We start from the raw sequence: 17,091 nt of genomic DNA, 5'->3' as shown, positions 1-17,091 counted from the left end.
CTCCAGCCCCGCGCGCGGGCCCCGCGCCTCTCCCGCGCGCGGGCGGCCCCGCCCCGCCCGTCCCCGCGCGCGGGGCCACGTGCGCGGGGGGGGGCGGCCCCGCGCCGCCGCCGCGCGTTTAAATGTCCCGCCGGGCGCGGCGCGCGCTGCGCGCACGGAGCGGAGCGGCCGCGCCGTGAGGGGCAGGAGGCGCCCGGCGGAGCCCGCCCGCCCCGCGCTCCCGCCTCGCCCTGCCCCGCCGGCTCACCCCCCGCACCCGCCGACCACCCGCCGGCGCACCCGCTTCCTCCGGCCGGGAAAGGGGCCGACGCGGCGGTGAGTGAGCGCAGCGCGGGCGGGCGGGGGAGCCGGCGGGGCCGGCCCGTTCCGCGCCTCCGCCGCCCTTTGTGGGCGCCGCGTCCCGCCCCGGCCGGGCCCGGAGGGCACCATGCGCCGGCAGAGGTGAGTGTGCCGGGCCGGGCCCTGCGGGCCGAGCGCCCCGCGGGCACCCCCGCGAGGATCCCGCGGCCGCTCAGCTCCCCCTCTCTCGGCAGTGACCGCGCGGACGAGAAGGGCCCCGCCAGGGCGGACGGCGGTGGGGACGGGGCCATGCGAGCCCGCAAGAGAAAAGCTGATGTGGCCACGGTGAGTGCGGGCCCGGCCCGCTGCCCATGGCTGCGCCCGGGCCCTCGCCGCCTTTTGTTGGGGTGCGGGGCCACTCGCCGCGCTGGGGGTGCGGGGATGTGCCCCTGGGGGACCAACAGCTGCTGGTCCCGCAGTTTGTGCTCCGGAAATTATATACTGCTTTCTGTAGTTCTTACAGGATCCCGATGAAGAAATTACCAAGATGGAGCTGACTAGAAAAAAGCAGTGTGCAAACCAGGTAATTGATTTGGCTTCTGGTAATCTTATTTAGCCCTGTTACTGTTTTGCAGTGCCTCGTTATTATTGCAGACGTGGTGAAACATGTACGCAGCTGCCACATGGTGCATAGCAGTGGGCAAGGGGGACTGTAGGCCCTGGTGATGGAGCCTGCAAAACACTTCAGCTCATGCACGTTGCTTTGGAGTCTTTGCAAGAGACAAGGCCTGGTGTGTTGGTCTGAAACATGATAATACTTAGGTATGTTTAAATGTCCTGGGATTGCAAGGGTGCACTACTTGAGAGAAGTCTTTTTATGCATTTAGGCCTACTCTGCCCTGACTTCTCTAGAGAAGTCTTTTTATGCATTTAGGCCTACTCTGCCCTGACTTCTCTAGAGAGCTGGAAAAGTACAGTCGTTCTCATATAGCTTGCTGACCTAACAGGAGACACTTAAGCACATAAACAGAATCATCTCTTGAGATGGTTCTCTTTGCAGTCATTTTGTCACCTGGCAGAGTGAAGATTCCCATTGACAGGGGTCATTATACTGACAAAGTTCCTGATTAGAACTTTGAAGTGTATACTAGTTGCTAATGACATGGTAAAATAAGCTTCATTTCTCTGTAGAATGAAGGGATAATTTCTGTAAAGTCACCGGTGAAAATCAATCCTGCAGTGGAGGTTGATAATGACCATTGCCAGTTCTCTCAGTAAAACACTTGGAATGATCTGAGTTATGACACCTTTAGGGGTGTCCTCTAGTTCCCTTTATGTTCTTTCTGTACTCTTCAAAACAGAGATGCTTTTGGTATCTGTCTTGCATGCCACGTTGGTGTGTGGTATTGAAGGCATGTACGTTGAGATGCCCACTCTAAATAAAACAGAGTAGCCTGTGTTCTGGAACAGGGTTATTCATTTATTCCCCTCCTTTTTTTGTCTGCATGCACACACAGGCTCGCTCAGTCACTGTCACTGAGACTTCAGCCCATCACTGCACACACAGGGTGATACTTAAGTTGCAAAAGTCAGGACCGGGGTGTGCAGGCTGCACTCACTCAGTACGTGAGGCTGTGCATAATGTGGCACATCTAACCAGAAGTGGCAGCTGGAAGTTCTAAGACTGAAGTGGTACCATAACAGATGGGCATCATTGTTTGGAATGGCCTCTGCTTGTTGCAACTGCGTACACTAGTTATCAGTCAACATATTAAGCAGGGCTCAAATGGTGAGCATTTAATGAGGGGATCTCTCCTTCCCTTCTGTCTTTCTTTTGCACAGTATATTAAACTAATTTCTCACTTCTGACAAGGAAGAGCTGCCTGTCCTTCACCACAGCTTTCTCCTTCACCAAAAGATTCATTCTGTTTGAGCTGAGCAAGGCCTTCTAGTGCATATTTATTGCATAATAATAAGGTAGCATTGAAAAAATCTCAAGAGAGACTCAATTTTACTTTTTTCCTGAAAGACAGTGAAAAGCAACTTGAAATATGTTTTGCATACATTGACCTTCCACTTTGAAAGTAGATAAAGATTTCCAATTTTGTCTTCTTGTTTGTGTCCTTGGCTTGGTAGCCATTTAGTGATACTTCAGGAGTGATAGGTAAGCTAAAATGTATATAATTTAGGTGGTAGGCATTAAAAATGTTTACTTGGGAATTTTTTGAGTTAACCATAGGATGCTGGTGGGATTTGACCCCTTGATTCTGTAAACCATAAATAATACGGGTATCTGTGTATCTTTCTCTTCATAGAGAAGGGTTTTTTTTTGTTGTGACAAAGTAGCCAGATTGTTACAGATCTGGTTAAAAAAGCTAACATTTGGCTGCACAGCAGCAGCTCTTCAGTCTATGGTGTGACACAAGCTATTCTCTGATATAAATTGCCATGGACCACTAATGAGAATATGTTTACGGTTCCAGCAGCAGTATAGCAGGCTTGTACGATAGCCAGGGTGATAGTTATTCTGTTGAGACATGACAATTCTAAAATGCAAGCAGCTATAAATCCACTGCAGCCCATACCACATGACTTGTACATTAAATAAATTGTTTACTGACACTAGTTTATCCACAAAGCAAAATATCATGGTCACATCCCACTTTATGACATCTTCATAGTCAATTCATTAGTTTGCTTCTGTGGAACATAAGGCCTGAGTTCTTAATTAGGATGCTGTTACCCTTTATGTGATGAAGGGTGGCTATATCATCAGGTCTGTGACAGCAGAATATTGCATAAATTCTGTGTTTGATTTTAGAGAACTAGCACTGCTGTAATTCTGCTAGCAATTCTCATATTAATTCTGGCTGCTTTCTGTGGATGAATACACTTCCAAGGCTCCGTGTAAAACAAAATTCATCTAACTAGATTAGTCTGTGCACTTGTGATACAACTTACATGACCACCTCCATCTAAAGTAGAGAATTGAATCTGGAAGTTAGTTTGTTTAGATGAAACCAACTAATGTTTTCATGTGTAAAGGTGGAGTAATAGGAAATAGTTTTGATCAGTTTCTCACTAAATATTTTTCAGAAACTGATCTTAGTGTTGTCAAAATATTCCACCTAACTGGTTTGAAAATATCTTTGACTAATGCATATTAACTTTGGAAGATCCAATTTAAAAAAACAAAACTCGCAAACAAACAGCTTACAAGTCTTCAGACAAACAAATAAAGAATGTAAATACCCAGGCTGAGAGCTTGACTTGAGCCTAATCTGAGTCAGGACAATATTGTAGTAGAAGCTCCTGTGCCATTGAGAAAGAATTAGAACAACTTAATAATGTCAGTTGCTCTTCTCTCTCCTGTTTATTAATTCTGGAATCCCTTTCCGATGGCAGAGAAAAACCCAATACTTCAAACTAATGCATCCTGTGAGTGAAAAATGACTGGAATTGTAGGTCTTACTATTTCTGATGGGCAAACTAGGGCTGTGGTCTAGTGATCGATACAGATGTCTCTGTTACAAGGTGCTGCTTTTAGGGTGAGATAAACAGGCCTGTCCATCTCCTGTTCCCCTGCCTTTGATTTTCATGGTGAAAATCCTCTGATTTAGCTGTTTGAATTCAGTTCTGAGTCATCCTCTTCCTCTTCTGCTGCCCTCCTTGACCTGGATCTGTGTAAGCTGCTTCTGGTGGCTCCTGGTTCACACTGAGACACACGAGTGTCTCAGCAGCTTGTGTTCTTACAGTGGCTTCTTCACTGAAGGCTCTGCCTGGCCTGTAAGCAATGACCCCAGTGGTCATGACCTGCTCTGTTTTGTGTCTGTCCTATATCCTGAAGGTTGCTCCTAAGATGTGTTTCTATGAATGTTTGATGTATCAGTGAAAACTGAGGCCTGGTAATGTTTGAGCTTTAAAAAAACCTACTAGTGAACTCTCAGGTCTTTGTTGTTTAGAGCTGTATGGGCTTTACTGCTCTGATGGACTTCATGTCACCTACCTTCTGCCCTTCTTGGTGCTCCTTCTCCTGAGGAGCCTTCTCATGTGCTCAGTTTAATTTCTCCAACCTGTATCTCCGATTAATTGTTTCTGTATCTGGAATATTAGTGTGAGTGTCGCCAAGCTTTCCTGCTGGGCTCCGTATAGATTTGAAGAGTCGCTTTTCCCCACTGATTTTTTTGCTTGCATCTTACTTCAGCTCCTGTTTGCCTTGGAAATAAGGCCAGGACTTTAGTATTTCCTCTGTTAGGCTGCACAGACTCTTGGTAACATCTTTGCTTTCTGACAGGTCCCTGCTTTCAAATTGGCTCTGTGTAAGCCTAGAGGAAGTTCTTCGTGGTTTCCTTACACCCTCCCCATCTTAAATTGCTTCTTTTTTTCAGTGGTGGCTCCTATTTCCTTACAGTTACAGTGTGATGTAATGCAGTTTCTTGGTATCACGTTTTTCACTTTTGATTGAACGTCTTGCTAAATCTGCTTTGGAGGCTCAAGAGTCTGATAATGCTCGTTCCCTCAGCCATAATCTGTGCCAGAGTTATGGTGTTCCTTCACCTACACTAATTCAGACTCCTGTCACCCTCCCCAGTAGCCTCTTTTGAGGGCCCTGTACATTAGTTTTCTTTTGTCTCTAGCTAAGCTATATACTTTTTGTGTATATAGCATTTTTTCCCTGGTTGTCTTGTAAAGTGACATTATATAGTCAAAAACTTTGTTTTCCCCTTCTTCTCATAACACCTAAAAGGCTCTTGACCTTTACTTCTATTTCATTATAGAAGATTGAGGGTGGTGAAATCTTTTCAGTAACTGTTGTTGTATGTGGTGTGTGAGGTGTCAGCTTTGAGAACTTTGTGGAGCAGATCTCTGGTCCTTCAGAAGCTGCTGGTGTAGTAGGCACCTTTAAATAGATACTATATAATATACTGCTTTTCTGTTGGTTTGCTGATTAACCGATAAGACAGCACTTCTGCAAAGGCTGTTGGCAGCTGGGCTTGCTGTGCAATTTGGAGAACAAAGTGTGACTAAAGTCTACTTGGGAGGGAGGACAAAAATTAACTTAAAGCAATGCTGATATGACACTTTGATTCAAATTTTCTGTTTGTAAGGAGTCTGTAATTTCTAATATAAAGATTCTATTCCCTCTTCTTGCCTTCCCCCACTCAGATTCATTTGTGGCATGGCTGGGTTTGCATGCAGAACTCTAAGAAGAAAAAGGACTGATCTGTGTGTCAGTAACTCAAAGTACAAAGCAGCCGTAGCTGTGAGCAAACTGTGAAATGTGGTTTTGGTTTCATAAAGCCAGTGGTTTCTGTTTTTGAAGCTGGTGCAGGAGGTGGCCATTTTGCTGGAAAGTGATGTCATTTGTAGGAAGGACAGGGCAAGAATCAAGTGTGGAAGCTTCTTTGTGAGAGGTAAAGTTTCATGTAGTATTTTGCTTGTTAGCACCTAATGATTATTCTGATTTTTTTTTTAAATTTTTTAAAAGCACATTAGAAATCTTGTTAGGGAGTTCTGTCCTTTTAGTGGTGCAGAACAGATCAGTTTGCAGCAAAATGGCTGACCTCACTGTTGAGCAGAAATGCCAGATTTTAATTTGCTTAGGCATGATGACATGGTGCTGGCTTTGTATTCTACTGCAAATAAAACAAGTAGTATTTTCCCGGGGAACTGCGTGACGTGTACAACTGGATCTTGTTTGAGTTAGGCAGGAGAAAAAGCAAACCTAAACTTAAGTTTTAGTCCAAATAAAAGTAAAAGGACATGACAGGTGAAGAGTTGGATGTCTGTTTGCAGACCTTAGCAGAATTCTGCATATGAAGTTGTCAACTTGATAGTTTAGTGGCAATTGCTTAACATGCACTTTCTTTATTCTGAAAACAGTTGGATCGTAAGTGCTTTGGTCTTTTATTTTAACACTGCTAGATGAATAAGTGAGAAATTCTATAAACTACTATTTTTCTGTGTTCACTGTCTGAGATGGTTTACATGTAACTGTGATTTCAGGCATCCTATCTACATGTTCCCTACCAGAAATCCCAGCCTCACATTTGGGTCTTAAAGTTCCATCTGCTTGTTCTTTAACTGAGGGCAAGTATGTTTTTTGTAAAAACAAAATGCAGCATGACAATAGGAGACTCTGACTTGGATATTCTTACATGAAACAGTTGTGGTCCTTGAAAAGGAGAGCAGGGTAAATGTTCTTCAGCTTTAGTTGCAAACTTTCTCTACTCTAAGCAACACCCAGCTACTCAGCAGTGGAGAGGCCACAGCTGTAGTGCTGTGTCCAGTTCTGAGCTCCCCAGTACAAGAGAGACTGGAACATACTGGGAAGAGTCCAGAAAAGGTCCACTAAGATGAGTCAGGAACCAGAGCACCTTTCCTATAAGGAAGGCTGGGAGAGCTAGGACTGTTCAGCCTAGAGAAAAGAAGGCTTATGGAGGTTGTATCAATTGTATATAAATATTTGAAGGGAGGATGTAAAGAAGATGGAGCCAGGCTCTTTTCAGTGATGGGACAAGAGGAGATGGACACAAACTGAAGCACAGGAGGTTCCCTCTGAACATCACGGAACACTTTTTACTGTGAGGGTGACCAAGCATTGGCACAGATTGCCCAGAGAAGTTGGAGAGTCTCCATCCTTGGAGATGCCCAGGACCATGTACAGAAGGCTTTTGAGTAACTGGCTCTTGGTGGCCCTGCTTGAGCAGGGGGGTTGGACAAAATGAGCTCCAGAGGGACTTTATAGCCTCTACCACTCTGTGATTCTGTGCAGTTTAAAGAGGTAATCATAGTGCTTGTCATAGTTTCATGCCAATGTCTTTTCTTCTACTTAAAACCAAAATTAGTATCTAAAAATGCACAATGTCAAATCTTCTATTTCATTTATTAGATGTCCTGGAATAACATTCACGAGAATATCCATATGCTAATTCCTACTCCGGATAAAGATGATGATCCAGTCAGCCTTGATTACTCTCGCTTTATACATCTGAGTGTTGTTCCAACCAGAGCCACCCCATTACCAGCTCTAGGGTAAGTGTGCTGCTTTCTGCTGCTGCTCTGCCTTCCTCTTGTCTGATGATTCAAGACTAAACCTTGATCTATCTTAGCTGGGCAAACAGGGACGACGTATGGAAAAACATGATAAACAAAGAAGAGACCTATGTGAGAGATAAACTTTATCTGCAAAGGCACCCTCAGCTACAACCTAAAATGAGGACAATCCTTCTAGACTGGCTAATGGAGGTAAGCTTTCCTGTGGTTGTGAGTGTTTCAAGTGTGCTTTTGTTGAAGTGCACTAATAACTGTCACGAGTGCACTTCACGATCTTTGCGTTTAGCTCCAGATACTTGTATTCATCTTAAATTTTGTCAATAAATTGCACCAAACTTAAAGAGTATATGATGTATGGAGTTGGTTTGCAAACTGACAATATATTCTGTTATTCATTTAGATTGATAGTGGATAATAATCAATTTTTGCCTAACACACTGTAAGCTTTTTAAGGTCATGCTGCAGATAAAAGTTGGACAAATGATTGTGAAAGTCACTGTAAGAAGGAAGGTGGGGTAGGTTAGAGATCAGATCCATCTCACAACCTTTTTATCAGTTTTTGACATGTGGAATGTGCTACACCTCCTCTCTGTGTGAGTCTTTTTTGCTGTTTGGATGACTTGGTGGCATCATCTCTTAATTCTAAAGTACTTGTGAGAATTTTCTCTTTTGAGATGTTAGAAAGATGCATCTTTGCAAAAAATGAGGAAATAATGTTCTGACATTGTTGGAACATGTGCTTGCATTTCCTAAAAGGGTTTTCTCTATGATCTATTTTTTTTTCTTGCAAGTTTCTGTAGTGGCACTCAACTTTATCCAAAGGAAACTGTTTAACTCATGCTCTTAGTTAACATGTTACTTCACAATAGCAGTGAAGCAGAAAGCCAATATGAATTTTATGTCTATCTCGTCCTTTTTTTTTTTTTTAATACATCTGTAGCATCTGTTTTTGACTCTTTAACACTGCTCTTGACCTTTGCAATCTCTGTTGTCTCTCCAGGTTTGTGAAGCCTACAAGCTTCATAGAGAAACTTTTTATTTAGCACAAGATTTCTTTGATCGGTTTATGGCAACGCAACAGGATGTTGTAAAAACACTATTGCAGCTTATTGGTGTCACTTCTTTATTCATAGCAGCAAAGCTTGAGGTAAGTATCTCCAGCTTTACTCACACATAAAAATGTGGATGCACACACAGCACACTCATTGTACACTAGACATGTTTCGTCAGATTTTATGGAGTTTGTTGCTACGTCTTTTTAAGCTGAGGGATAGAAAAAAAAGACCTTTATTTTCTTTTCAACACTCCTGTTTTTTTTAGGAGTGGGTAAAATTATATTGTGATGTTAGCTAGTTTTATCTCATTAGAGAATTCAGTGCTAGAATAAATGTAAAGTTTTGACTGCTGTTGCTAAATGAATTTTTAGCTGGCTGCTGTATACAGAGACCACTTGTTGCAGTTCTGTTGTCAGTAGAATACCTACTGCATGGTAGTCTGAGCTATTTTTTAGTTACTGGAACAAATTGAACAATTAAAATACACAGTGCTTTTCAAGTTCTTACTGTTAGTCATTTAAGAGATCTATTCTTCAATCTACTCTTCTCAAGCAAGAGATAAAAGGCCTTTTCTTTAGGATATTTAAAAAAATCTGGATGTCAGTTATGATACAGTCACAGTGGTGCTGTAGTCAAGCATAATGCAGGTTGTACTGATCCATCCAAAGTGAAAGTTGAAGGCTATGATGAACAAAAAATCCGTGTCTATTAAAGGTAGAAGAGAACATCAGGATTAGGAAATGGGAGGTGGTTCTTTCCCCTCCCCTGCTCTCTTCTGAAAGGTTGAAGCAGTGGTGGGCTGTTCTTTTTATTTCTTTTTTAATTTTTTTTTTAATTTAAGATGAGACTAGTTACAACCTATGCCGCAAGTTAGATACGTGATCTCCTGTCTTCCAGGAAATTTATCCACCAAAGTTGCACCAGTTTGCCTATGTTACAGATGGAGCCTGTACAGAAGATGAAATCATCAGTATGGAGTTGATTATTATGAAGGTACCATTTAAAAGTGGAATTAGTTCCACTTCAGTTTTTAAAATGTATAGCATGATCAGACTAAAAGCAGAGCACCTCAGTTAATGTTATGTGGTGCTGAGGTACAGTTTCTCTTATTCATTAGAAAAGTGTTTTCTCTAGGTAACAAGTGATCCAAAGTATCCTCTAGTATGTGTGTATTAACAAAATGATTTGATCCCTGACCCTGTCAGCAGGAAGAGGTACAGGAGAGGATTTGATTAGTGTGTTTCAAAGATGCCTTAACCTACTGGGATTAGAGCTTCTTATCTAGAGTATACAAAGTTGCGTGGTTTAAGTTAGGAGCTCTTTATTGACACTGAAGTCTTGTGTATGTCTACTCTTTCAGGCTCTTAACTGGAACTTAAATCCACTGACAGTTGTATCGTGGCTAAACGTTTACATGCAAGTTGCATATTTAAACGAGCTTTACGAGGTAATGCTGCCACAATATCCTCAGCAAATATTTGTACAAATAACAGAGGTGAGACTGATTTCCTTCAAATGCTGCTTCACCTGGAAAAAAGTGTTCTTGTGCTATGCTCATTAAACATCTATTGTCTTGTAGCTCTTGGATCTCTGTGTGCTGGATATTGGCTGCTTGGAATATACATATGGAATACTTGCAGCTTCTGCTTTGTATCACTTCTCTTCATCTGAGCTGATGCAGAAGGTTTCAGGTACTGGCATTTATAAACTATGTCTGATGTACTGACAAACATTATGTCTTCCTTCAGGCAGATAAGCATGTGCCTTGTCTTCCAGGCTATGAATTCTGTGAGATAGAGGAATGTGTGAAATGGATGGTCCCGTTTGCGATGGCTCTGAGGGAAGTAGGAAGCTCCAAACTCAAACACTTTAGCGGAATAGCTCCCGAAGATTTGCACAATATACAGACGCACATAAACAGCTTTGATTTGCTGGTATGGATGATCATGATGGGGACAAAATCTGTCTGTGAAATCTCTGAAGTCTTGTTTCTTCTTTGGTTAGAACATACAGTAAACTTAAGTGAAGTATTATCAGATTGATGCTGAGTGTATTTGGATGATAAAAGGCATAAGGTTGTACTCCAGTTCCAAATTTCTTGGGACAGAGACTTGTCTTGGGACTGACCTGTTCAGTATTTAGTTTAAAAAGAGGATTGTGATTTCAGCCTCTCATCTGAAATGTCAGATAATTACCCTGGAAATCAGAAACATGTTTCTACCCTTTAGGATCTTTTAAATACCATGTGTTAGACCCTTCTCTATAGGAAATACGGATAATCCAGTCTTCTCTGATGATAAAGAGAAAAATAAAGACTGATCACTTGAGACTGATCTTATGGGAATGTTGTGTGACAGTGGTAGTTGACAAGCAGTTGAGCAAGAGTGGTTTTTCATGTGAGAAACTTGCAGAGGATCAAAATCTTGTCCAACAAACTGTGGCTAATCTTAGCTGTTGCAGCTGTTTTTCTCATTGGATTCTTTAATTGTAGTAGAAGTTAAAGTTCATCCTGTTCAGTTTCTGGATTCTGCTTCCTTGAAGGTACCAGAATGTTTGTATCTTGTGAATACCTAATGCTAATCATCAGATTCCAAAAGTTAATAATGATCTCTTTGAGTTGTACTACAAGACAACTACAAGTCGCTATTTTGTACTATATATGATTTAGCAGTTACTGTTAGGGGGGTTGTTACAAACAGAAATGCATTTCCAGATGGGCAGTCTATCAAGTTATGAAACACTGAATTATGTTGATCTATTGCATAGACATACCAAAGTAAAGATTTCTTTTTCTCTTTTTCCTGTACTTTCAGGACAGAGCTCAAGCAAAACAAGCCATATTGGCTGAGCAAAATAGGACTTCACCTTTCCCTACTGGTGTCCTTACACCACCACAAAGTAGTAAGAAACTGTCTTCTGGACTACCATCAATATGACTTTAGAAACTGTTGACAGACAGTTTTGCTGAAGTGCCTGTTCTGCTGGTTTTCACTCCTGCTCCATTACAGAAATGCTGCCAGTGAAGTTCATAAGCTTTTATGGAATCTGAAAAGGAAACCTTGCTTTCATGTGACAGAAGAGTCTCTCTATTTGAAATAGTTTTATTGAATGTTAAAATATTTTTAAGGAGATAGATCAAGTACACCAGCCACTTGAAAGAACACCGAAGTGTGCTCCAGATGCTGCTACGGAGGGTGATGCTTGATCAACCGTTCAGAAAAAGGGCTTGAAGTTTAAATTAGTTCCTGTCCCAGGTTGTCCTTTGGGTAATCTGTCCCCTGGTGACAAATGGGCAAAAAGTGCTGTGGAAGACAACATTTCAAAGCCTCTTTTTTGAATGTCTGGCTTACAACTTGATGCCTTTTAAAAATCTTTTTATTGTAAAAGCTGCTATGTGTCTGTGTATTCACTTTTAATAAAAATGCTGTCTAAGACAGCTGGTTTTATGTATACTTTTATTTTTCTTTTAATTATGATCAGCTAAGGTTTTTTCAGACTGTGACCACTAATAGTCTGGGAGTTGGGGATGAATAGTGTGGTAACTATTGTTTTATTTATTTACCGCTATTGGCTTATCAATTGAAACTTGTTTTGGATACTAAGGTAAAATTGTCATGTTGGGCTACTTGGATTTCCACTAGCCAGATGCAGGAGGCTAGGGAGGGGATAATAAACATGACAAGTATATGGGGAATCCTTCCACAACACACTTGTAATCATCAGCATATTGGGAAATTCTTGAATCATTGTCTGGCTTGTTACCCTTTTGTGATGGTTAGTGAGAGGTGATCAGCAGGAAGAGGCTACCTCTTAAAACATAATCATTTAAACATTGGGATTTTGGCATAGTATCTGTGAAAATAATCATAATCATCTGTGCAAAATGAAATTCTGGAGAGCTGTGTGCCTTTTTTACAGGAAGGTCCTTGACCTTTGCGATGTCTGAGAACCTCAGAAGTCCTAGCAGGACATTGTCTGGAAAGCCATGGTTCTGGAGAAGAGGGGAATACAGAAATAAATGGTTGCCTGTTTTTTCTTGTTGTGTTTGCTTTGAAGGACTGTTCAACAACACTTAAAGCTGTTATGAGACTACCAGGATTCATCATGACCTGCTGCAGATAACTTAGGTGCTACAACACTTAATACTTCAGGAAGCTCCTACTCTGTTGTGGGTTAGTTTTTCTAAACATTAGTTCCCAGCAAGGCTGCTTTTTATTATTTTTTTGTTATTCTCCTTCTTTCTCTTCCCTGACCCAATATTCTGATAAATGTTAAAGCTTTAACGTAATAAAAATGCCTATGGTAACTAATGGTAAGCAAATTATTTGGTGCTGCTGGCTTTTTTTTTTTCCTTGCAATGAATGGTTGTAAGTTCTGTGCTAACAAAGCAAGTGTAAATGTGAGCTGAACAAGTATGCTGGTTAGGGTTTAATTTCTCAGAATTACATGTCCTAGACAAGGAAATGTATTTGTCAATTATTGAAAAAGTTTGTAACACTGAAGGACTTGTCAAGACACATTTTGGTACTTTATCCTTAAATTTAGAACACAAAATAGGGGTGGGTGGGGGAAACAGACTACCTGAAAGGTAGTCTCTAGGTTTAATTCCTAAATCACCAGGCAAGCTTCAGTACTAGTCCTTTTGCTGTCACTTTTCAGTTCTTGGTCCCTTTCATCTGTTTCACCAAAAAAAGTGGAATTGTAACTGGCATCCTAAAAATGAGGATTGCATTTTTAACTTTTAAGAAAGTGTTCTGTAGTAATGTTACAGATATGGTGAACTCTAACTTCCTGTTTATGCTAAATATTAACTATTGTTAATACCTGTGCAAGAGTGAATGCAGGTGTTCCATGTGTTCTCTGGGCTGTGTGGGAAATCAGGATCTGAGATATATAAATATATCCATAGGAATGAAACTGTTCAGATAACAGGCCTCTCTCTAAATCTGATCTCTGCTTCAGAGATCTGGCTAATTTTATAACTCTTTCTTTTCTGAAAGGTCGACTTGCTTTTATTCCTATGGGAAGCAGTCTGTTCCGAGCATGGAGATAAGGGATTTGCAGCTTCCCAGGTAAGAGTGCAGTCACATGCCAGAGATGCAGCGCTTTCCGTGTGGGGTGACTTACCTTGAGAGCTATTTTCTTACTTTCTCTTATCTCATGTTTAAGAATCTCCATTTCTGGTTGTCTTGCAACACACGTGGATATACTGTGTCTGTCTGAGAGTGGTTCTGTCTTTCTACAGTAGCTTAAAAAAAAATTATGCAGGAGTTGCCACAGGCTGAGAAACATTTTAGGGAGGAACAGTGCAGCTGATTATAAGGAAGATAGTTGTCCCTATTGGAAAAGAACAAACAAGAAAAAAACCCAAGCAGCTCTAAGGAGTTTCCTCCCTATTTGCCTATGGATCCTATTCTCCTAAATTCTCTCTAATCCTGGCCCAGTCTGGCTGGGGGAGGAAAGGGGGCAATTCTGCCTGGCTAGGTAAGAGAAAAGGGTTTGGTATGTTTACAACTGGGCTGAAGTTTGTGCAGCAAAGATGAGCTAATATCAAATAATGTGTTCCTGCAAGCTGTCTCTGACTCCTAAGTGTGTTACCCTGAGAGGTGGGAGGGGGCTCCAAGGGAGGATGGCCCCAGGGTGATGAGGGAGGCTCGATGGCACTGGGCAACCCTGAGAAAGCAATTTAGCTGAGCAGTGCTGCACACTCCAACTGGAAAATGTCTCTCTCTTTAATAGCTACAGACCAGCATAAAGCATGCTCCAAAGTAAATTGAATTTCCAGTAACCCAGGTGGCACATGATTATCTTCCTCCTCCTGAAAGGTTTGTCGTAACGATGTATCAAACCCTCACCTTGATCTGAAAGCTGGGGACATTGGAGAAACTGAACAAGAGAAATGAACCCAGTGCTAATTTTGTATCACTGCTACTATAGAATTGGAAGCTGGTGGTGGCTGTGTCTGTACTGAAGGAAAGGGCCCCAAATGAGCGAGCTGAGGCTGCAGCTGGGGAGGAGGAGTGCTGGTGGGCAGAAATGATGGAGGTGTGGCAGTTCCCACTGTGAGTCTGCCAGAGACTCTGCTGTTTTAAGTGCTGTAGCTACCTAACAGTAGTTCATGGAAATAGTTCTGCATAGCTTGTCTGCTCTAAAGAAAGAAGATGGTCTCTCTCTGGCTGTCTGTCCCTTTCTAGGTCTCAGGTCAGCATCTCCTCTTGGTTGTCAGGAATTACAACACAAGGGGTTTGTAACACCCTTGATTGTACGAGGTGGAGGCAAGCAGCCAGCCCATGGGAGCTGCAGGTCCTGCAGGCTCTCTGGATTTCCCTCCGTTCCTGGGTGGTGTTGTCTTCCTGTTCAGCACAGCTGCCTTCTCTCCCAGCAGCAGCAGCCTGAATTCAGGCTGGGTGGAACACTCCCTTCGACCAGGCTGTGACATTGGACCCTGGGCAAGTTACAGCAGCATCCCCTCCTGGGGGAGGAGTCAGGGCACCTGAAGGTTAGCTTGGGAGTTGCCAAAGGCTACAATGAGCTGTCTTCCAGGTTGTAATGGAAGGAACACCCAGTCAGGGCACTGCAAGGTAAAAGTCTTAGCAAATAGTCGGTGGGTCAATGTGCAGTGCAGCAGGGGATTGGCAAGTGCACAGGTTGACATTGGATGGACCCACTTCACCTTGTTTGTTGGCATAAATCTTCTCCTGTTCTGGGAACTGCTTCCTCTAGGTGTTTAACAACAAGCATTTAAAGCATCAGATTACTCATCCTCATCTTCCAAAACTTCCTCTCCCCTCACAAAAAGGGAGACACCAGCATATACTGTGAAATAACACAGGTTAGCTCAGACCTTGTCTAGCCTTGAATTTGTTGGGGATTAAGCCCATCTCCTCCTTGCTGGCAAGGCCCAGGTCAGCTTGTATTCTCTCTGGGGAGATTTTTTGCTCAGATTTGGCATGTAAATAGGTGATGCAACTCCACTGTATGCTGCCTGTGGCAGGAACCAACACAGCTCTTCCTCCCTCTTCTGGTCCTCCTGCCTTCACACCAGCCACAGGGTGGGCAATCAAGGTGGAGTAACTGAGAGGTTTGGGGGTTTTGTTTTATTTTTTTGTGTGTCTCTGAGATGGCAGGAGATAACTGTACAAGTGTGAGAAGACTTTAATATCTATTCTTTGTTACAGCAATTTGTGAAAGTTCTGTGCTTTGAAGTTAAGAGCACAGCACTTGCTTGGCTTAGGATATGTTTGCCTGGAATATAAGAAAAAATTAAGTGCAGAGCTTCTTCTGTTTGGTGCCTGTACAGTGAGATGTGCCCCAGCCCCTGCTCCTGGGGTGGAGGAGAGCAGATGCCTGACAAGATCTGTCTTTGTCTGAGGGAAAGGATTTCCTTTATCAGCATGTGTTCCTGTGATGTCTTATTAGTCTCAAATGTTACATTTCTGCCTTGGCTTTGGCTAGAGAAGGAACTCTTAAATTCCCATGAGCACTGGAAAGAGGAGGAGGTACTGTGTTTATGGACAGTGGCTGTGGAGAGGAAATGGTTCTCTAAATGCACTCAATGTCTTTCTGGCAATATTGCAGTTGGTCTACACTTTGTTTAAAAATAAATATTCAGCCACATATACATTTATACTATAAAGGCAAAATCAAAGGATCAAATGTTTGGGTTTCTTACAAACTGTATATGATAACATTCCTTGAAACTGAAATGATAATGGATTTAATCAAGAGCTAAACAATTTTCCTGACAGAGAAAAACAACAAGCTTAAACTTTTCCTGGAAAATCATGCAGCTAATGGCCACCCCACAGGCATAATTTTCCTGGTGCTAAAAGCATAGCTGGTATATCATATTTTCTTCAATTTGAGGCAGATTATTTTATTTTCAGGAGGTTCAGGGGCCCAAACTTGTGTACAGATGTGAGTTTCCAGAAAGAAACTGTTGATGGCATAAGGATGCAAAATCCACTGAAGTTGAGAGTGTGAGACTGTAGTTGATCTGCATGAGCAGGCAGCATACACTGCTCTGGATCTAAGATTGTTGCTTTTTTTCTTAAATTGGGATGGAAGAGGCCTCATGTAGAACTAAAAATAAGTGGCTTGGCTGGAAATTAGGCATTCACCACAAAGAGAGTAAAAATGTAATAAAACTGTAGGAATGGGTTTGGGCTCCCCCCTCCCAAGGCAAAAAAAGAAGTAGGGACAGCTGTGATTTGCCAGGTTATCGTGTTCAGACTCCAGTTACACGAACTTACCTATGGCGTGCTCTGTGTGTAACCAGGATAAATGGGCTGAGTGTTCTTGGATTGAATCCCAGAGCAGCAACATCAGACAGAGAAGAGTAATACGGTGCTTTATTTTGCAGTTCTGTGTAAGGTGTTTGGATTTATTTTCTTTTCTGAGGGGGGTACTCTACCAAGACACCAGCCTCTGCAGCTCAGCGCCTCAGCCCAATTCTTCTGTGTGTTAACAGTTATTGATCATGACAAGAGTTAAAAGATAACCTTTCTCTTTTCACCCCAATATCCATCTTCCAGTGCTTACCAGATGCCAGTGTAATATTTGGACCGTACGTCTCACAGTGAGGTTTGGTTGTTACACTTGGGTTTAAGATCAGTCTGAGAATAAACAAGTTGCTTTCTCACCTCAGCCAGACCTGCCAAACGCTGCTGTCTGATGAGGGTAAAGCTGATGTTTCTGGGCG

The 17,091-nt window shown here is 42.4% G+C and overlaps 1 protein-coding gene across 2 annotated transcripts; it reads left to right on the top strand.

Annotated features, from left to right (window-relative positions):
* Nucleotides 1-412: 412 nt before the first annotated feature.
* On the top strand, nt 413-12,714 carry CCNE1 (cyclin E1). Of its 2 annotated transcripts, XM_017828831.1 has the most exons (11): nt 413-441; nt 534-624; nt 794-862; nt 7,172-7,314; nt 7,392-7,527; nt 8,336-8,482; nt 9,288-9,383; nt 9,751-9,885; nt 9,970-10,081; nt 10,167-10,324; nt 11,204-12,714. In XM_017828831.1, the coding sequence occupies exons 1-11, from the start codon at nt 428-430 to the stop codon at nt 11,324-11,326; spliced, it is 1,224 nt and encodes a 407-aa protein (XP_017684320.1). In that variant the 5' UTR covers nt 413-427; the 3' UTR covers nt 11,327-12,714. The 2 variants fall into 2 exon arrangements, with proteins under 2 accessions (XP_017684320.1, XP_017684321.1); XM_017828832.1 differs by lacking the exons at nt 413-441; nt 534-624; nt 794-862 and adding an exon at nt 940-1,101 and having other exon boundaries at nt 11,204-11,619.
* The last annotated feature ends 4,377 nt before the right edge of the window (nt 12,715-17,091 follow it).

Source organism: Lepidothrix coronata, unplaced genomic scaffold, assembly GCF_001604755.1.
Source record: "Lepidothrix coronata isolate B3197 unplaced genomic scaffold, Lepidothrix_coronata-1.0 Scaffold153, whole genome shotgun sequence".
NCBI lineage: Eukaryota > Metazoa > Chordata > Aves > Passeriformes > Pipridae > Lepidothrix > Lepidothrix coronata.
The sequence above is the reverse complement of the archived record's forward strand: the minus strand, read 5'-3'. Positions and strand labels throughout refer to the sequence as shown.